The sequence below is a fragment of the Syzygium oleosum genome, unplaced genomic scaffold, assembly GCF_021117445.2.
Source record: "Syzygium oleosum isolate NSW1041296 unplaced genomic scaffold, Sole_v2.1 Sole_v2.17, whole genome shotgun sequence".
Taxonomy (NCBI): Eukaryota; Viridiplantae; Streptophyta; class Magnoliopsida; order Myrtales; family Myrtaceae; genus Syzygium; species Syzygium oleosum.
This window is the reverse complement of record NW_026607501.1, coordinates 8509-30080: the sequence shown is the minus strand read 5'-3', so window position 1 is coordinate 30080 and position 21572 is coordinate 8509. Positions and strand designations below refer to the sequence as shown.

Here is a 21572-nt window from a genome sequence, read left to right as displayed (position 1 = left end):
ATCCGGCCAGAGCAGGGCCGGATGAGCACGCCGACGGGACTGGCATTAATTGCCAGTCCCGTCCTCCCCGTCTTCCCGGCTCGCCCTTATCCCCTCCTCTCTCCCGGTTCTCTGTTCTCTCCTCTGCACCCTCTCTGCACCGGCCCCCCCTCTGCTCTGCTCTGCACCGGCCTGCCATGGCCGCGAAAGTCGCGGGGCAGGTAGGCCGGTGCAGGCCATCGTCACGCGGACGCCACGGAGAGGGAAGCCATCGTCCGTCGTCCGGCTATAAATAGCCAGAGAGAGAGAGAGAGCCCCGGTCGGCCGATTTCAGAGAGAAACAGAGAGAGAAAAATTGAGAGAGAAAGAGAGAAAATAGAGAGAAAAGAGGGGAGAGTTAGTTCTTGCAGGTTCCCAGCCGCGTCGCCGTCGCCCCCCGATCAACCGGAAAGCCCCAGACGCGCCGTCGACGGTGAGCTCTCCCCCCAGCCCGAACCGCCTCTGTTCTGCTCTGTTTTTCTGTTCGGTTTGGCCGGGACTCGCGCCGGCCGTTTCGCGCGAATCCCGGCCCATACCGTCATCCCCCGCCGTCCGTGTGTCCTCACCGAAGGTAAGTTGGGTCGCTCAATCCGCCTGGTTCGCGGAACAAGTCGAATTTGTTGTTTTCGGCGCGCACACCATCCGCTCGACAAAAGTCCTCAATGAAACCAGCTTTTGTTTTGGTCGCCGACCGGCGAACGGCGGTCGGACGGTGACCCCTGTGGGTGGAGAGGCTCGGTTTTACTTCCAGGAGGCCGATTTGAGGGCGGCGCTGGTCTGGGTCCACCGGCGAGAGGCCGTTTTTGGCTTCGCCGGCGGCTGCTCCCACGGATTCGGCCTAACCCGGTTCAGCCGACCCGGCCCGGTCAACGACCGGGTTGGATCCGTTGACCCGGGTCGGTTCCGACCGATCCGGTTCAACTGATCCGACCCGGGTCAACGACCGGGCCGGATCCGTTGACCTAGGTCGGTCCGACCGACCCGGTTCAGCTGATCCGACCCGGGTCAACGACCGGGCCGGATCCGTTGACCCGGGTCGGACCCGACCCGGTCCGGATCCGCTCCTTTATTTTTATTTTTTATTTTTTTTATTTTTTATTTTATTTTATTTTATTTTAAAAAAAAATTTTAAAATTTTTTTTTCTTTTTCCTTTTTTTTTCTCCTTCCCTTTTTTATTTATTTTATTTATTTAAAAAAAGGTTTCGTATTTTATTTTATTTTATTTATTTATTTTATATTTTTTTTTTAAAAAAATATTTTATGTGATATATTGTTGTTATTTTAATCTAATGTGATATTATTTTGTAAGTTTTTGTCTTATTTATATTAAACAAGCCTGAGGTTGCGCGGTAGCATTTTGCATGTTAGTTTATTATCGCTGTATTATTATGCATGATTTTAATACAATCGCATGAATTGTTGTGTTTTGAATGTCATCTGACTTAGTTAAGGTTAGAACCTTAGGTTGCATGAATTGTTGTGTTCCTGACTGCTGATCGTTCCTGATTATGCACTCGCTTGATCACCTCACATGTTAGGAGAAAGGTCCTAAAATCAATCCAAATTGCCTGACAAATGTTTTCAAAAATGAACAGGGTAAAATGGTACCGAAAGGGCATTAGTTATCCAACTAGTGTAACCAAGTCCCCTAACTCATTTAATCTCTGGTTCGTAGGAATAGGGTGATTCTCCCATCACCCTATTTGGGTTTCTAATCGACCTACCCCAAATCGATTAGTGGCGACTCCTTGATATAAACCACTTGCATGTTAAAAACTTAAACCCTAAGTCGCGATATGGTATGAGCTTGGGAGAGTCCAAGTTAAGTCCCGAACTTAAACTTAGCACGTACCAGGCGAGCCCCCCTTTTTTGCATGTTCGATAAAAAAGGGCTCGGGAGTTCGGTCGCGACATCTGTGTAAGAGTTTCCTCTATTAGTAGGCGCCACCTTAATGCAAATTATTGGTCCATTTGGCAAGATCATCATTAGAGCTTTGGCTATAAATAGGAGGGCCACCATTCCATTCTCTTCTTTCCTTCAACCCGTGAACACCATTCCTCTCTCGATCACTCCCTCAGTCTCCCTTTTATTTGGTCTCTTTCTCGGTCACTCTCTCACTCACCCTTCACCATCACCGAACATCCCCTTTCTAGGACCACCCCGTGACACTAATAGTAAGTGAATTCCCTATCCTTTGGTTAGGATGTGGTGTTGCGTGGTTGAGCTCGAGTGATGACCTTGTTGGTAGTGATTTATGTTTGCTTGTGTGATTGCGTGTTCTTGCGTCATGGCCGTGAGTCAAGGCACAACCGAGTCACGAAAAGGGGTCTTGTACCCATGTTGTGGCATGACGGATCGAGTTTGGCTTGGTGCGGGTTCATGTTGAGGCGTATAGACCCAGGCCAAGTTCGGCTCCAAGCCGGCGTTTGGCATGGCGGATCAAGCCATGAGCCCTAGACCGCGCCCGGCATAATAGGCATTTTGTCCTATAGATCATGAAATACACGAGCACGGCACGCCTTCGGGCTTGAATGCATGGAATATCGTTAACAAGATAAGAAATTGGATTGTTTGATGCTTATTGGATGATCACACGACGGACTAAAGCCGTCATCGGTGGATTTCGGGACTTTGCCGCCACCGATGGATCTCGGGGCGATGCCATCATCGATGAATTTCGAGACGATGCCGTCATCGATGGATTTTGAGGCGATGCCCGATGGATTTCGGATGCCTGGTGAATACCAAAAGAACATATAGATTTCGATTAAGAGATAATGAATTTCGTATGCTGATCTTGCATGCAACGTTTAAATACCATGCTTGATGTTCTCTTGCTTGGTGCGCATGATATGTTTCACACATAGGTAAGATAAGAAGCATTTTGCTATTGATCTGCCATCGACAAGCAAAACGGTAATGGTTGATCTTTTGTTCAATGACGAGACTACCTTTTAGCCGAAGTTTAGTAAATTACTTACTGAGTTGTGACTCACTCTTTATTATTTTCAGCTTTGTAGGCATGGCTACACCACCCCCGGTTCGCCATAGGCTTTCAATAGAAATGCATGTTTCCATAATTGACATAGTCGATATAGAGTCCGAGGTCATGTATCGTAAGTTTACCACCGCGATTTGGGTGCAAGAAGATGCCAACAACTTAGTCCTCCACCACTTTGTAGCTTGGTATATTTGGTTTGATGGAGATCTGCTCGGACCCATTCCGGGATTTGGCGGGCCACCTAGGGCCGCCAATGATGCCGCACCCGAGGAGGCCGCGGGCTAGGCGTAGTGAGCCATCAGGATCGGAGGAAGACTAACTTTTGTTTTTTGTGAATGGAGCTGCGGTAGAGAAGCTAGGATTACCCCGGCCACACGGATAGTATGTGGTAGACCGGATGCAATCCGGATGTACATGAACAAGAAGGCCCGTAGTGGAAGGGCTTGTAAAATAAGCACGTATCATGTAAATTAGTGTGTGCTTGTAAAACATGCTTCCTAGTCCATGTTGTTGCTCTTGTTGTTGTTTGGTAAGTATAATTGCTTCCGCTTGCACGTAACCAAAGATAATCAGAACGAGACGTGGTGATGAAAATCCCTCAAGCATGAATGATCATAACCAAGCGGGGACCAAGTGCCACAATCTTGGTTCGGGTCGTGACATCTAGGTAACTGTTTATACCAAAATATGGCCAACTTGTCGACATGGTTCAATTATGGTCAAAGATCATCAAGGGACACATGGCAGATACTTGAGGCAACGTGGAAGCAAATATCATCAAGTTGCTAACATAAATGACACGTGTCCAGTGTATATGTTTGGGAGAAGAACACTAGAAGTGCCAAAACTTGTGTACGGCGTTCACTTTAGTGCTAAAAGTTTGTTTCGGATCACTTAAGTGCCAACTCCGATTTGGGTTGCCGGAAATCTGACGTGGCCATATTTTATTAATTTCTCAGTCCTACGTGGCACGTCGGCACTGACGAGGATAATATTTAATAATATTTTAATTTTTTAAAAAATTTTCTGATTTTTTTTCTGTTTTTTCCTTTTTTTCTTTTTTTCTTTTTTTTTATCTTCTTCGTTTGGCCGGTCACTGGACACCCGCCACCGGCCATGGCCGGCCGCCTGGCCTCGCCCGGACGAGGCCGCTGTCGCCCGCCACAGGCGATGCGAGGCCGCCATGGCCTGGGCGAAGGCCGACCCCGCCGGATCTCCTGGCGAGGCCGGCCTCGCCCAAGCCACGGCGGCCTCGCCGGTGGTCGCCCAGCCACGGCGACCCCCCGTGCGACCGCCCGCGAGGCCGCCGTGGGCCTGGGATCTGCGAGGCCGGCCCTCGCCCAGGCCACGGCGGCCTCGCCGGTGGTCGCCCGTGCCAGCGCCGACCCCCGTGCGACCGCCCTCGCAAGGCCGGGCCGTGGCTCGGGCGAGCGCCGGCCTCGCTCGGATCTGGGCGAGGGCCGGCCTCGCCGGCAGTCGCCCGGGGGAAGGCAACCCCCAGCGAGGCCAGGTGGCCGGTGTCCGGTCACTGGCCAAATGAAGAAGAAGAAGAAAAAAAAGAAAAAAAGAAAAGAAGGAAAAAACAGAAAAAAAATCAAAAAAAAATTAAAAATTCGAAATTTACACATGGAAATGCCACGTAGGACTGAAAAATTCAAAATATACATGTGGAAATGCCACGTAGATTAAAATTTTAATTAAAAAAGCCACGTATTAATTTGGTCGGAATTTCTCGCCGTTGGCACTTAAGCGATCATTTTTCTCCGATTTTAACACTTAAGTGATCCGAAATAAACTTTTGGCACTAAAGTGAGCGCCGTACACAAGTTTTGGCACTTCTAGTGTTCTTCTCCCGTATATGTTTACACCCGAAGATGACAGATTTTTTTTTTGGGGTATTATTGACAAGACTGGTCATAACTTCGTCCGGGAAACTTCAGTTCTGCGCTAGTTTGGGAAAATGGTCATAACTTCTTCGAGACAGATCGGATTGACCTGATTCCAAAGCCAAAAGAACGAAAACTCTTGGATATACAACTTTTATGTTTTGAGTTTTCTCAGAAAATCACTGTAGAAGCCATCGAGGTTAAAGGAAGTCGACGGTCGTGACTTCATCTTGTCGAGGACCTCGACGAAATTTCAGTTCTGCGCTAGTTCGGGAAAATGGTCATAACTTCTTCGAGACAGATCGGATTGACCTGATTCCAAAGCCAAAACAACGAAGACTCCTGGATCTACAACTTTTATGTTTTGAGTTTACTCAGAAAATCACTGTAGAGTTTTCGAAATTAAGAGGAAGTCGACGGTTGTGACTGGTTGGAGATGCAAAAAGAAGAAGTAACCGTCAGCATAGTGGAGTTAAAGCAACCGCCAACGTAGTGGAGTAAAAAAAAAACCGTCAAGGTAATGGATTCAACGTAACTGTTGGAAACCACTAAGGAGCATACATGCGTATTTTGAGAGAAAAGATACTTGGAACCATGATTATGAAGAAGTTATTACTTGTGGACAAGATCGTGAGACAGTTATATTGAAAGCAGAATCATGGCATCACATGGACATGAAGACAAGATTTTCGGAATGAAAGAACATGGGCACAATTGTTGAAAACTGCTAAGGAGCAGTTACCACACGACCATTATAAATATCACCGGCCATCTACCGGAGAGAGGACCCCGACAAAATCAAATAACATGTTATATTTCAATTATCTTTACTTTCATGTACCGCACTTTATCTTTCCTTAACTGTAGCTTTCCGATTCGCATCGTCGATTAAATTCCGGCGTGTATCTCTATCCCGAGTGTTGCGTCGTCTATTAAATTCCGGCGTTACATCTTTGTGTACGTGTGCGGCTATATTTTCAAGCTTTGTCGTCGATTAAATTCCGGCACGGTTTGTACATATAGTCCGGTTCGAAGTTCGGAGTAAAAGTTCGTCGTTTTTCCTTGTCTCCCTGGATATTTCCTATCCGAAGTCGCCACGGAACCCGGTCTCCTCACATTAAGAATCGAAGAAAGACTTTCGGTGAATTATATTTCGCCGCGGGAGCATTTTCTGGTGAAACAGTAACATAACACAAATACCCTAAACTTAATTTGTCCAAAGATAGCTTATTGAGAGTTCATTTGCAAGGATTCTTTTTTTATATGTGGAGCATTTAGTTGTCTTATTACTAGCAAGGTGTCAACGTGCATCGAGCAACACTTCACCTACCGAATTATAAATATAATCGTAATCGTAGCTTATTAGGATTTCTTATAATTTGAAAATAGAATTCCCTGCATCTGAATCGAGAATTCGATTATAATCTAATCAACTTTTTGTTTGTAGGTTTTATAAGAATTTCATCATGTATGTAGAAAATGATTGTTCTCCATTTTATCTTGGCCAAATTGCAATAAAAATCCTCACTTTTTCTCCATTTTTCAATTTTATCCCCACTTTTTGAGGTTTATAAAATGAATCTTCACCTTTTGAACTCATCCCAAACCTATCACAAGATTATTAGATTTACTCCAAAAACTATAATCTAATTAACCTTTTACCTTTTTTTAGCATCATGTATCTACAATATTCTTACTAAGGCCATATTTTGTATAAGAAATCCTATTTTTTTTATATGAAAATAGTGGTGGGGTGGAATCATCAATTGATTTTCAATGATTGTATTATACGATAAGGTGGTTAATTCTTTATTTATTTTTTTGGTGAGATGATTTTTCTTGAGGAAAAAAGTCGAGCTTGATTAATTTATGCAAAGTCATAAGCGACTTTCTCACTCGGCTCTTGGCTTTGTTCAAATATGCTTTGAGCCAAAGGGCTTTGTCTAGATGCAAAGTCATCTCCCCAAGCTCTCCCGAGCATACCATCTCCTTCAATTGGGAAGAACTATAGTTTGTGGCACCAACTAAAAAACGAAGAAGACCTTCTTTTTAAGCATTTATTACGAAAGAAAAGAATTTATACGCATAGACAACAAATCAAAGATGGATTAAATTGAGGGAGGTGGTCTGTGATTTATTTATTTTTTTCCTTTTGTCTGGTAACTATGCCCTATATATGGTACACCGACCACCAATATTATGCAAAGTCGCTGTAGGAAGGTTGTGTCTCTCTGTCTCTCTCTCGCGCGCGCGCACAAGCACATACTCCACAAAGAAGGATGTCATTTGTGCTATCTTTTCGAAAATCTTATGCTTTTAAGCATATGATACATTTTCTTTTCCTCTTTCTTTGTAATCTAGAGTTACGAGCGTGGAAATCTGAGTACCCGAAAGTTCATCAGATAAAACACCATACAAATCTCACGAAACAGCGGATCTTTGGCCTGTGCAGTTTGGTCTTGACTCAAAGTAGCGGTGAATACGAATATATGACCTTTAGTTCATGAACTGCATAATCCCCCATTGTCCTAACCAACTACGCCAGTTCTAAAGCGTTACAAGAAAGATTTTTCTGGTTTGATAATAGCTTGAGCAATGACCATTTCCCAAAAGATAAAACTTATGATAACAAAAAATCAATTGGCTCTCTTGGCCAACTGACAACGCATCTATTATGTCTTAAATGGTGCTAGTTATTTAAGTGATAAATAGATTGAACAAGAATCTTACCCGGCACTACAAATAAGCCCATGAGTTAAAAAATAACAAAACAAGCTCACTCCTTAATTATGCCTTTCAAGTATAATCTTGTCGATTTCAATGACATCAAATGTACACAAAAGCAATCACCGATAAGTAAATTTAGAAAAATCATTAACGATGTTCTCAAACATCTCGATTAGGAATGTACCCAGTTTTATCATCTTCTTTATCTGTTGAGTCATCGCATCCATCATTGGAACCAAAATAATTAAAGTTAATACCATTAAAATCTCAAATTAGTACCCCATGATACCCCACTGTAATTTTCGTCCCACAAAAAATCGGCCCTAAATTTTAATTATGCAGGGTTAAGTTTGGCCATGTTCATACATTGTATGTAACTTTACCATGCAAAAATCAGACATACCACCCTTCACTCTCTCTAGTAAAACCATAATTCAACCCAAAAAAAAAACATTCCAAAATTACAATTATAAAATTTGAAAAATTCTTCACCGTATTATGATGTTTTCGAACTTCCAAAAGAAAAAAGGTTTGACGTATTTTGATATTGAATCAAAAATACAATACAAATTGAAGAACCCACAATAAGGACCAGTGTTATGAGCAAAATCGAATTGGACTGAACCGACCTGGCCCGGCCCAGCCCGTTTCCATCGCAGGTCAAATTGGGCCTATCGCGCCAACGAACAACCGAATTGATTGCAATCAACTACAAGAAATAGAGGTCGTCGTCATCAGGATCACTCATGATCAGGCCATTCGCCAAGGTAAGCTCCTCTCACGATTCTTTCTTCGTCTTCGATTATGTCGATTGCATTCAATCAGTCATCTTCCTCGGTTACTTGCTTCACTTATCGATTCGCGTTTTCACCTGAAGGAAGAAGACCCCAGGTGGTTTCATTTCAATCTTATAGATGTCATCGACCCGGATTTTTATTGGGTGTTCGATTTTCATCTGGAGAAGTTTCGTGGGTTTTTTCCAATGTTTGTGTTGTGTGGTGTACGATTAACTTGTTCGTCTCTCGAATCCTGTCTTCTTGATTCTTGTTTTCTGCATGGTTTGTCAAGACATTTTGCTTAATCTCTCTGTGGATTAACTGGCTTAAGTTCGTGCAAGATGCAATGTGAGTCTCGATCCGGTTTATGTGTTGATTAATGGGTGTGAATGATCAGTGAATTCTGTATTTCGCTTGGCGAGTAACTTTTCATGTGGTATGATCGATGTTGGTTGCTTAGGCGATGGGGTTGATTCTTCATCATCGTTTTGAATTAGTACATATTCTTTCACAATATACTAATATTGGCACGTAAATTCACACATAATATTTTCATTATCTTTTTTTGCGATAACTAAAATTTTGGTGGGATAGCAAAAAAAGTTGTTAACTTTTAAAAAGCATAAACGAATGTGCTCATAGATATCGTTGATGAACGCATATATCACATAGACAACTCGACCACAACACTGACAAATGTATCAGACAGTTTGATAGCAACATCGATAAGCATTGATATCTAGTGAGACACATTTGGAACTTAGGGTTGATGTGCCTGTCGCTACATTACATGCCCGGTTTGAACTTTTGCCTTTAGCAGGTATTGAACCCATGCTTTTACTGTGTATTTGCATTCTATTGTGTAGAACATAATCTGATCACCTCAATGACTTGAAAACCAAGATTTATTAGAGAGGTATATAAGAGCAAACTTATAATGAACCAAACATAGATGTTTGAGTATAATAGGATACTACATATTGCACACCACCTCACTGGTCCCAATTAAAAAAAAACTATATGTGCCTCTGTCAACTGTCTTATAAGGGATGCATTCATTAAAATACGTGGTAAACCGGCGTCCCGTCGGGATAGAATAGCCCGAAATTTTGCTCGATGCCGGCAGGTTTCTGATTCTCATTGAACATGGCGAAGATGAAACCTCCCAAGCTACGGTCCGGATGCTTAGGCGTCCCGGCATTGGCCTGAAACCTCTTCACAAGGTTCTGGTTATAAGTCTGTGCAAGCTCTGGAGTGGTGAGGTTACCGTTTCCAGCCGAAGGCCAGCCGCTCTCGGAAACCACCAAATCCACACCGGTCACACCTTCCTTCTCCATCGCCCAATAAAAGGCGTCCACGACCGCGTCGAGCAAGTTCGAGTAACTCAAGGAGCCATCCTGAACCACCGGGGTGGTCGCGGTGAATTGAGCGTAATCCAATCTCACGTTGGCCGGATCGGAGGCGTACGCAAAGTACGGATAAACATTAATCATCAATGGCGAGCCATTGCTTGACAAAAATTTTATGATTCCAACCATGTCGGCACGAGCCGCATCAGCGAATGTGGAGCTCGACGGCGGGTAAGAAGTCCCTAAGGTAGAAGCCGCGACCACAGTGGTGATCCGCATACCACTGTATCCATAGCCATTAACAACACTCTGTAGATTCTGCATAGCTGGAAGTACGAACTGAGCTAAATTTCCAGGGACCACTTCGTTACCGGCCGAAAGATACGTAATTTTGACACCACTCATGTACGGTTGCACGTTGGTGTCGAACCATGCCTTAGCCGCATTGACGCTCGACGCGATGCTTTGTAAATCCCCATTGTTGGTGCCCAACGTGACCTCTATCCCGCTGCCTCTCAGTGCAGCGAGTGCGGCAGCGTTCGGATCAAAGAGCCGCAGTTTCCCGATGTTGTAGCGCTGGTAGAGTTGGACCACAGCCGCCGGAGAAGGGAGGTTGTCCCCGATCATCCCGTAGCACACGCCGACGTCGAGCCGCGCCTCCGTGATCGCCATTTGGTGGTGAAGAAAACCGAATGTAAATAGCATGAGAATGATATTGACCAATGCCATCTTTGGGATTGTTGTTGCCCTACTCCAAACACATAAAAATTTATCATCAGTCAGTAATCCAAGACCCTAAAAAATAATAGTAATATCAATCCGATGCTAATGTTTTCCCAACAATGACCAAAAAAACACTAGAATTAGTTTCTTCTATATAAAAAACATCGCCATATGAGAGAAGAAATATGCAAAAGCTCGCAGGTAATGCTCGAAGCGAAGCTAACAATTTCATGAGCTCGGAGATTACCTACGATGCACTTAGCTTCTGCTGCCCACCTTGTTCTTGCTCTTGTTCTTGTTCTTGTGTGTGTGTCACTCTCTATATATACTGGTAACTATATATTATACAGATAAGGCCATAATATATATGAAAATTTATTGGAAGAAACAGGAGCCCGTCCATGATTCACATTGACGTTTACGGACATTAAAACATATATCTCGAATTTCGTTTGAGGTAAGAAAAGATTTCGTCCTAAAAAAAAAAGGTACGAAAATATTCTGACAATATAACAAATGTTCACAGATGCCGTATAAAAAGATCAAGGAAGGGATAATAATTTGCAAAATTAGAACCCGCATGAATTAGAATCCTATAACTGCATGATACAATGTGAATATTGCAAAGTGGCCTTACCTCTTTTTATCATGATTCACGTTTCCATCGTGGGCAATATACATTTCCAAAGTGGCCTATGTGTTTTTTGAAAACGAAAAGGCTATTTCTTATGTGGAAAATAGCGGTGGGGTGTAAGAATCTATCAATTGATTTTCCATGACTGGATTATACGAAAAAGGTAATTACATATCGTACGAACTAATTAATAAGGCAGTCGATTATTATTATTCTTTTGGTCCGACGATTTTGCTTGAGGAAAAAAAGTTGAATTCGATTGGTTTATGCAGAGCCATAAGCAAAGACTCTTGGCTTTGATCAAATGCACTTTGAACCGAAGGGCTTTGTCTAGATACAAAGTCATGTCTCCGAGCTCTCCCAAGCATGCCATCTCCTTCAATTTGGAAGAACTATAGTTTGTGGAACCAACTAAAAGCCAAGACGACCTTCTTTTTAAGCATATATAACGAAAGAAAAGAATTTATACGCATAGATAACAGATCAAGGATAGATTAAATTGAGGGAGGTGGCATGTGATTTATTTTGTTTTTTTCCTTTTGTCCAGTTATTATGCTCTATACATGGTGCACCAACCACCGATATTATCCAGAATCACTATAGGAAGGTTGCGCCTCTCTATCTCATGCACGCGCACACAAGAGCATAGACTACAAAGAAGGACGCCATTTGCGATGTCTTTTTGAAAATCTTATGCTTCTAACCATATGAGACATTTTCTCTTTCCCTTTCTTTGTAATCCAGAGTCACGAGCGTGGATAACTGAGTACCTGAAAATTCTCCAAATAGAACACCTTATAAACCTTGTGAAACTACATATCTTTGGTCTATGCGGTTCGGTTTTGACCCAAAGTAGTGATGGAATTCGAGCACGTGGCCTGTAATTCCTAAACTGCATAATCCTCTATTTACCTAATCAATTACGCCAGCTCTGAAGGGTTCTGAAAAGGATTTTTTAGGTTTGCTAATAGCTTGAGCAATGACTATTTCCCAAAGTGAAGCTTTTGATTGCACAAAATTAATTGGCTCTTTTGGCCAACTCAAAACGCATCTATTGTGTCTAAAAGAGTGCTAGTTATTGGAGTGATAAATAGATTGAACGAGAACCTTACTAGGCACTACAAACAAGCCTACGAGTTGAAAAATAACAATACAAGCTCACCCCTTAACTATGCCTTTCAAGTATAGTTTTGTCAATTCCAATGGCATCAGAAGTACACAAAAGAAATCACTAATAAGCAAATTTAGAAAAGTCATTAGCGGTATCCTCAAACATCTCGATTGGGGCTATACCCTGTTTTCTCATCCCTTTTATCTTGCTGGTCGTCGAATCCGTCATTTGAACCAAAACAATTAGGATCAATACCATTAAAAATCTCAAACTAGTATAGTATCCCATGGCACTCCGATCTAATTTTCATCTCACAAAAAAATCAGCCCTGACATTTTAATTAGGTAGGCATCAGTCGGGCCAAGTTCATACATTGCAGTTAACTTTAATATCCCAAGATCAGACGAGCCACCCTTCACTCTCTCTCGAGTAAAAGCATAAGTCCAAGATTACAATTATAAAATTTGAAAAATTCTTCACCGTATTCTGAAGGTCCTGAAATTCCAAAAAGAAAAAAGGTTTGGAGTATTTTCGTATAGAATCGAAAGGGCTAATTCCACAAAAAAAATCTCCAACTTTACCTTGAGTGACGATTCTGGCCCAAACTTTTTTTGTCTCAATGCTTTTAATTGAGTCCCAAATCTGGCTACCATGATGTGAAATTTTCAAATTGTTCGGACCAGATTTGAGATTTAAGTGAAAATTGATGATTTTTTACGAGACAAAAAAAAAATTTTGGATTAGAATTGTCACTCAATATTAAGTTGATGTTTTTTTTGGGAATTGACCCTGAATCGAAAACACAAATACAAATTGAAGGCTCGTGAGCAAAACCGAATTGGACCGAACCGGCCCGGCCCGGCCCGTTCCCGTCGCGGATCGAACTGGGCCTATCACGCCGACGAACAATCTCAACTCGAATTGATCGCAATGAACTGCAAGATATACAGGTGGTCATCGTCGTCGTCAGGGTCACTCGTGGATCAACCATTCGCCAAGGTGAGCTCTTCCCATGATTCTTCCTTCTGTCTTCGATTGTATCGATCGCATTCAATCGGGTCCATCTTCCTCAGTTGCTCGCTTCGCTCATCGACTTCGCGTTTCCACTTGGAAGCAAGAAGAACCCAGGTGGTTCGATTTCAATCTTGTAGATGTCACCGACCCGGATTTTTTCTTGGGTGTTGGAATTTCATGTAGAGGAGTTTTGGGTTTCTCCCATTTTTGTGTTGGGCTGGTGTCCGATGATCTTGTTCGTCTCTCGAGTCCTGTCTTCTTGATTCTTGTTTTTCTGCATGGTTTGTCTAGACGTTTTGCTTGATTTCTCTGTGGATTAGCTGGCTCGAGTTCGTGCAAGATTTGATCAGGTTTATGTGTTGATTAATGGGTGTGAATGATCAGTGAATTCTGTGTTTCGGTTGGCGATTAACTTTCATGTGGTGTGATCGATGGTTGTTGCTAAGGCGATGGGGTCGATTCTTAATCATCGTTTTGTATCAGTACATGTTCTACTTCCTCTCTGCTAATTGGCGCTCCTCGTTGTGCTCATCTAGATACTGAATTACTGATATTTGACAAAAGAAGAGTTGGGATTACTTTATTCTGGCAATGGCTCAGTACGATGAATCCATCAGGGGTCAGATCCAAGCGCTTCTGCGGGTTATGAATTTAACTCGATGTGTTAATGAAGACAAGGTTCTGTGCAAAATCGAAGAGGTATGCAACTTACGGCGGTTTTTTTGGCACTTTACCTCAATCTATTGTTCATGCATTAGGTTGGTTGTCGTGTTCGTTTTGTGTTCCTTTGCTACTTTTGTTTGATGGATGCAGCTGCTGATGTTGTTTCATGTGATTGACGTTAAGGATCTGTTCTTGGGATCTGTTGGCGCTGCGAATAACAAAGATGATCTTAAACGCCTTAATGTGACGCACATATTAACCGTGGCTAGTACGTTGAAACCTGCATATCCAGACGATTTCGTGTATAAAGTCATTGCAGGTACTGATTTTCTTGTATTGGATGTTTTTCCTTAATAGTTGCAACAAGCACACAATGTTTGTCCGCTATATTTTGGCTTCTTTCCATATAAATTCCACAAGTTCGGCGCAATCCGATATGTTTGAAAAGGCAAATAATAATTAGACTTGAATTACAAGTTGTGAGATAGTGCAATCCAAGGCACAATGCTTTTGTTTTTTGTTGTAAAGTTATATACGTTGGAGGCAGATATTCCGTTTTAATCTTCATAAACCGAAGTTAATACTTATTTGGATAGATCATCTTTGTCATTGACCAATGGAACCAAAGTATTTGACCTGGTTATTTTGTTGCAATTTTTTTTTTATTGAGGTAGTCGGGGATAGGGAAGACACAAACATAAGAGAACACTTTGATGAGTGCTTTGAATTTATTGACGAAGCCAAGAGATTGGGTGGAGGTGTGCTGGTTCATTGCTTCGTTGGGAAATCCAGAAGGTGATTCTCCTATTACATTTGGGATGATATCTTTTATTAACATTGTCAGGGCATAGTTCATGTCTACTCAGACAATATTCTTTACTACATCATTTTCAGTATGTATTTTTCTTGGTCAGACTTTTTTCAGTATACATGAACAGCATTTCAATTGTCATTTTAATGTGGTTGACATCGGGATTGAGTCCATGTGAAAATGACTAATAACGTCGATGCTGTCTCCTACTATGGCTATTGTGATCGTGGGAGATATATCTTTCCTGTAGGGAATCTTTTGAATTAATAGGTCTGTTCAGGCAAACTTTTTTACTTTTTCATGATGTTTGAACTGCTTTACAAGGATCTTTTTTATGAAGTTGACGTTGGGAATTGGTCCATGTGAAGATGACTATGAAATCACGACACACATTTGAACAATGTAGGAGATAAATCTTTTGACCTTTCAATGTTTTGCTCTCGTATCAGCTCCCACCATCAAATGAAATGTGAATGCTATTTCTGCCTGTCTTTGAAAGGACATGTTATAAGGTTTTTCAGATTCTTGAAACAATTTGACTTTGTCAGCATTGCTATCTCCATAGAGCCAATAGTTTCGTGTGAGGAATTACCGTCACTCTGAATTTTTCTATTTCTATCTTGTAGAGGTACTCATTAATGCAATCATTCTTCACCTTCTAGGTTTCCTCACAAACCTAATTGGCTACTTTATGTACATAACTTAGAAGTTACTTCAAACCTCATCTAAAGGCTCCCAAGATCATTTTTGTGGATACAAATTCATCATATATGTATTCATCTTTTCAATTAAATACCTGAATGGATTAGAAGAATAAACATACTGGTTACGATTTACGTGTCAGCATTTATGTCTGAAAGGTCAAGTGCCATAAATGATACTCCGGACTACAGACAAACATGGAATGCTAGTTGCTATTTAATCTTACTGGATTTCTTGGAACTTCCTATTCTGATATATGCTGGACTTTGACTTTAATTGCCTGCTAAAGCTATGATTACCTTTTTACATTGTTAATCATTAATTAGATTTGTGATTTATCGAACTAAAGATGTGTATTTTGCAGTGTTACAATCGTTGTTGCTTATCTCATGAAAAAGCATGGCATGAGCCTTTCTCAAGCTTTGGAACATGTGAAGAGCAGACGGCGACAAGCATCTCCTAATTCTGGTTTCATTTCACAACTGCAGGAGTATGAGAAATTTCTGCAAGGTGCCTAATCATTGTCAATACTTGTTGCATTTATTTTCATGCATTGATAAGCGTCTATCCGACATGAACGAAAAGGGGAAACTGTAGTTCACTTTTGGGTAACATATAGAACCTGGTTGTGCATTCTTACTCCATTCATGTATTGGGTGTTTACAATTAACATCCTAAAGTGTCACTGCATAATTTGTCCACAGTTTTTTGGCACTTACTTGAAAGTCATATGCAGATTCATGACAAAAGGTATTATGTCATTTCAAATAGCAAACTCTTTATTGCCATCTCGTTATGCATGTCAAAATATAGTTTCTCTTTTGTAAATCTTGTAGAATGAACGTTGCAGTTTCTTATTCTGGAAGGCAAAAGAGTGGAGGAGAAAGCAGACTTATGAATGCATGCTACTCTAAGAAAAAAGAAAATTTCGAGAAGGCTTTGTCAAAAAATGTTGATTACTTGAATAAAATATTCCTTTCGCACGTCACATAGGCCAGTTGTTCCGTGCATTAGTTCTTTTAAACAAAATACTTTGTCATGTTTGAATACCCCAACATATCATCTGCCAAAGTAGATCTTTTAGCTTGATTTTTTTTATAACACCTAAGATCTTAATCGCAGCTTATGCATAGAGGCCTCCATTAATATGTCCATGATTCGATTGTTCTACTGTATTAACAATTTTGTTTCCCAGGTGTATGAGCAAGCACATAGAGGTGAGGAGAATGGGATGAATACAGAGACATTTCTGCGCAGTCTTGCCGCACCTATCCTGCAATTTGTTTTGGTATTGAACTTCATATCAAATAAGCATCTTGTAAATAGAGAACTTGAAATGCAGATCACATTAGTGTGAATATTAAAGATACTGGTAGAAGAGTTAAATCAGGTTTATGACAACGCCGAAGAAAAGTAGGCTGGAAAGATCAATTTTTTTTGCTTTTAGGTGTAATGCAGGGGAACTCTTGAAAGATCGTCGAACTAAGAAGCTTGAATCTGTCCTGACAGTCGATTTCTGCATGATCCACCTTTAAGGTTACTTTTTTTATTTTGCCAATTTGTGAAGGACAAGGTATTCGCGAAATATGTAAGTTATACTCTTGATAGTCTCTAGCCTGAATTGAGACTGCAAATTTCAGGCCTTTGATCAATAATTAATGCATGTTGGTACAGTTTGCTCTAGTGTTTGGAGTGTTGAAATACTTGCAAGTGAAGAGCTTGCAGTTCCTGTGGTCTTAAATGATGTTTTCGCTGGAGAATTCTAGGTTTCTCTTATCCCTTCACTGAAAGAGGTTATAGCATAAACCGTAGCTTATTGTCTAAACCTAAAACATCTTCTATCTCGTATGGTGTTAGACTCTCTTGCAAAATCAAATTGATCTGTAGATATGATGTATATTGCATCGATTTGGTGTAAGAGTCTCTACCTTATGCCTTTGATAGCTTAGGAAAGATGCCGGAGGATGGCGGTTTTCCACGTGAATGTCGACAGATTGATGTATGACCAACTACACAATCTCGAGATGCAAGATGCACGGCGCAAATAACTTCATTACGAGCAATTTTAGCTGAATATATATGACGTGGCATGTAGTTAACGTGAAAAATATACATGTCAAAACGGTCATAAATCCATTTATTAACTTATATTTGATGGCTCAAGTTGTTGTATGGGTTAATAATATTCGGTAAATAGGTCATAAATGGGTTTAGAATTGTAAAGCTCAAAATAATATAGGTGTTTAATGGGTTCACAATTTGCTTAGACTCAACCCACTTTTATGACTCTCTCTTCATTTTTTTTCGCTCTCATTCGATCTCGCGCTTGTTCACTCCTCGCCGAGTTTTCCTAAATTGGATTTAATATGAAAGTGTTTTAGCAATATCGGTCGAGTCAGATATAAATCGAGTATGTGTCACTAAATTTGTATTGCATGAAAATTGATCAAAACGGGTTAAATTGACCAACTTAGATTGGATCATTTTCGACCTGACTCGGTCCACTCATTTGACGGGTCTAATGAAAAAACAAATGCCTATTTTCTGGATTTCTAGCATTGGACGAAAATTGGACATTTCTATGGTGGATGACAATATCACAGGGTACATTCCTGTACCTCGAAAGTTTTGGATAACTCAGAACTTTGTTTGTTCTTCACTTTCTTGAAGTAATTGTTAATTCTAGGGAAAAAACCACCAAAAACCCCAAACTTTGCCATCTGTGACACATTTACCCCGAACTTTTTTTTGTGACACCAAAAACCCCGAACTTTGCTTTTTGTGACACATTTACCCCAATGTATTTAGTCCATGGGCATTTTCGTCTTTTCTGCTTTTTCTTTTTTTTTTTTCCCTTTCCGGCGAGGGGGGCCTCGCCGGCGGCGGGCGAGGGCTGCCCTCGCCGGATCCGGCGAGGGGGGCCTCGCCGCGTCCCGAGCGAGGGCGGCCCTCGCGGATCCGGCGAGGGCGGCCCTCGGCTGGCGTCAGCGCGGGTTCGCCGCTCGGGCGAGCGAGGGCGGCCCTCGCCCGACTCGAGCGAGGTCGACCTCGCCGAGATCGGGCGAGGGTCGACCTCGCTGAGCCCGGCGAGGGCCGCCTCGCTCGCCCAGCGAGGGCGGACCTCGCCCGACGCCGGCGCGAGGGTCGCCTCTCGCCCGGGCGAGCGAGGGCGGCCCTTGCTCGGACTCGGGCGAGGTCGACCCTCGCCCGACGCCGGCGAGGGTCGACCTCGCCTCGAGTCGGGCGAGGTTCGCCTCGCTCGGGCGAGCGAGGGCCGCCTCGCCCGATCCCGGCGAGGTCGACCCTCGCCGGCGTCTGCGAGGTCGACTCGCCCGAGCCTGGGCGAGGGCCGCCACAGCCAGGGATCTGGCGAGGCCGCCTCGCTCGGACGCCGGCGAGGGTCGACCTCGCCCGGATCGGGCGAGGGCGGACCTCACCCGACGCCGGCGAGGGTCGCCTGCGCCTGGGCGGCGGCGCGCCGCTCGCCCAGGCTCAAGCGAGGTCGACCTCGCCCGACGCCGCCGAGGGTCGACCTCGCCCGAGTCCGGGCGAGGGCCGCCCTCGCCGCCCGTGCGAGGGCGGACCTCGCCCGACGCCGGCGAGGGTCGCCCTCGCTCGCTGGGACGCCTGGCGAGGCCCCTCACGGAAAAGGAAAAAAAAAAAAAAAAAAAAAAAAAAAGCGAAAAGACGAAATGCCCATGGACTAAATACATTGGGGTAAATGTCACAAAAAGCAAAGTTCGAGATTTTTGGTGTCACAAAAAAAAGTTCGAGGTAAATGTGTCACAGATGGCAAAGTTTGGGGTTTTTGGTGGCTTTTTCCCTTAATTCTATGAAGGATCCCCGGAAAGATCTTCCTCTTCTTTCAATGCATGGTCGAATCTTTGACTTTAGAGTGCGAACACTCAACATGGCAACTGGGACTCTGTCTAGTCTGCGTCTCTCTTTTTGAACGTAGTTTCTTCGAGAGCTGGCAAAATGCGAAAAGAGCATTGAGCATTTTGAGAAATAGAGGGGGAATAAAGAGATAACCTCCGCGGCAAATCATATAAAGCTTTCGTCGTCTCGTGAGGAAAAGAAATGGGAAGAAGAAACAAATTGATAAAGAACCAAACTAACAACGCATCAGATTTCGCATTTCTCCTGAGAACCAGAGTTGGGTTTCAAAAGAGACATTTAAAAAAAAAAAGAAATGTCATTCAATTCGGATATAAACTTGTTATAGTAGATCTCACATTATTTAATATGGGATTATGACGAGCATCATACCATACGTATAAGGTCATCTTTTTCACTATCTTTACCTTTTGTTTAAATTCGTCGTGTGAACTCTGTAACATAAATTCCGAGGATCGAGTCTTATTTCGATCATAATCTTGTTCATTTCTTTTCAAATTCTTCGACTGTACGTGTTTTTTCATACAACAACGTATAGAGTAGATGTTTGAGATTTAGCGAATGACTCGAGCAAGGATCAAAGCCCGAAGAAATCAATAGGCCTGAGGATAGGCTTGACATAGCGTCCGAAGAGCCGGGGCTTGGGATGGACCCTGGTTTTTGGCCACGGGCTAGGCACCCGGGAGATGCCGTGAGTCGCGATTTAAAGCCTATTTTTTGAGATACACATCAAATCCTCTTTTGAATGTTTCTAGGGTCTCTCTATCAGGAAAGCACCTGAGAAATTGAGTGAAACATTGGGTGAAGATTGATTGATTGTGATCAAGGCTTAGGTGCGAGAGAGTTTTCTTTTTTTATTTAAGCTTGTAATCTTCATTGTTAATAATAGATTCATCGCTACCGCCGCCGCTTCCCTAGTTGAGTACGTACATCCACTAAGACCAAGTTAAGTACATCATAATGCGTGAATTTCTCTCTTTCTCATTTATTTCTCCATTTATCTCGTAATATTTGATCGATTGTACGGTCCTCTTTACACAACAAATTTCATTTTGGTTTAGGCGTAAAAATGGATGTAAAATCATGCACACTACGAATCCTGAATAACAAGCATTAGATGTGATAATTCTCAGCACACAACGATAAAACAATATGAATTTATTGAAAGAAATTAATATCGACACAATTTAACATGAAAATGACACGAGTGACACATTTTCATCCATTTTTCAATGTAAATACTTCGTAATCACGTAGAAACATTCTTAATGACACAAATATAATGCGGAAACCACCGTTTTAAACCAAAATCGAATCGCCCGGTTCAACCATTTAAACCGAAAACCATATCATTGCTCGACTTTTCTTTGATGATCATCATGGTCATGAACCGGTTAACCCCGGAGCTAATCGGTTCAGGTCAGCCATGACGGCAGTAAGGGGATCGAACCCGTAACCACAAGCATGTACGCCTATCTCTAAACCAACTGAGCCGGGAGAATGTTCGCTCTACGGCGATTGAATCGGAAGCCAGATCGGTTCCCTGACCGGTCCGGATTGAATAACATAGAAGGGAACATGAATGGCTTGCCCAAATTTCGACTTGATTTCTGAAGAAATGCTTCAGACTCTCGGAAGAGGGGGTAGCTTGTCTTTCTTGTGGCTCGTGTGCGTGGGAAACCAGGAAACGAAACGCTTTGCGCCGATCGATGGACTACGACGGAGGAGGATTTGTTTTAATCGCCCGACGGTACGGAAAGTTCCACTTTTGAGGGTTTGTGTTCCCAAAATGTCATCATTATGTTGAGCAAACCACTTTCAAATTTCGCAATAATTGTCTCTCTATGCCGACGGCCGCTTTATTTGCTAAAGTCGATGAGCCGGGCCAACTTTTCACGCCCAATAATTTTCTGGGTGCGTTATTCTTGTCTATTGCCATCTTCGCTGCCTGTTTAGTCTCAAGGGACTGTTCTACAAATCCCCGATGATCGGATCTTTGGAGACCGGCGGTCGTCGGATTGTAAGAGAAGAAATCTCGACCATTTGTTTATGAAGAGTTTGTGCGGTACGATGTTTTGTATAGGAGATACGATGAAATGCACTTAGATGCAATGTTTTTAGAACGATAGATATGAGGGACCATAGATTTCCCTTTTATTCTTAGGGCTATTTGTTTAGCATTAGCAACGAGTAAAGAGATATTTATAGTTTTTTTCTTTCTTGTCAAAATTTGAAATATATACAAAAGTTCTAAAGAT

The 21572-nt window shown here is 42.4% G+C and overlaps 2 protein-coding genes across 4 annotated transcripts; one reads left to right on the top strand and one right to left on the bottom strand.

Annotated features, from left to right (window-relative positions):
* Window positions 1-9468: 9468 nt before the first annotated feature.
* Window positions 9469-10488, bottom strand: LOC130140265 (probable glucan endo-1,3-beta-glucosidase BG4). Its single transcript, XM_056319269.1, has one exon. The coding sequence runs from the start codon at window positions 10486-10488 to the stop codon at window positions 9469-9471; it is 1020 nt and encodes a 339-aa protein (XP_056175244.1).
* Window positions 10489-13225: 2737 nt separating this feature from the next.
* LOC130134387 (dual specificity protein phosphatase 1-like) lies at window positions 13226-17062 on the top strand. 3 transcript variants are annotated; one of them, XM_056318986.1, is made up of 7 exons: window positions 13226-13355; window positions 13778-13940; window positions 14088-14223; window positions 14645-14699; window positions 15782-15927; window positions 16124-16167; window positions 16613-17062. In XM_056318986.1, exons 2-6 carry the CDS (start codon window positions 13833-13835, stop codon window positions 16138-16140), a joined length of 462 nt encoding a protein of 153 aa, XP_056174961.1. In that variant the 5' UTR covers window positions 13226-13355; window positions 13778-13832; the 3' UTR covers window positions 16141-16167; window positions 16613-17062. The 3 variants fall into 3 exon arrangements, with proteins under 3 accessions (XP_056174961.1, XP_056174959.1, XP_056174960.1); XM_056318984.1 differs by having other exon boundaries at window positions 13232-13355; window positions 14579-14699; XM_056318985.1 differs by lacking the exons at window positions 13226-13355; window positions 16124-16167 and having other exon boundaries at window positions 13784-13940; window positions 14579-14699.
* The last annotated feature ends 4510 nt before the right edge of the window (window positions 17063-21572 follow it).

Coding starts and splice junctions, on each gene's coding strand:
- LOC130140265 (XM_056319269.1), bottom strand. CDS start 10,488: ATGGCATTGGTCAATATCATTCTCATGCTATTTACATTCGGTTTTCTT.
- LOC130134387 (XM_056318984.1), top strand. CDS start 13,833: ATGGCTCAGTACGATGAATCCATCAGGGGTCAGATCCAAGCGCTTCTG. Junction 14,224..14,578: donor CGTGTATAAAGTCATTGCAG/GTACTGATTTTC, acceptor TTATTGAGGTAG/TCGGGGATAGGGAAGACACA. Junction 14,700..15,781: donor TTCGTTGGGAAATCCAGAAG/GTGATTCTCCTA, acceptor TGTATTTTGCAG/TGTTACAATCGTTGTTGCTT.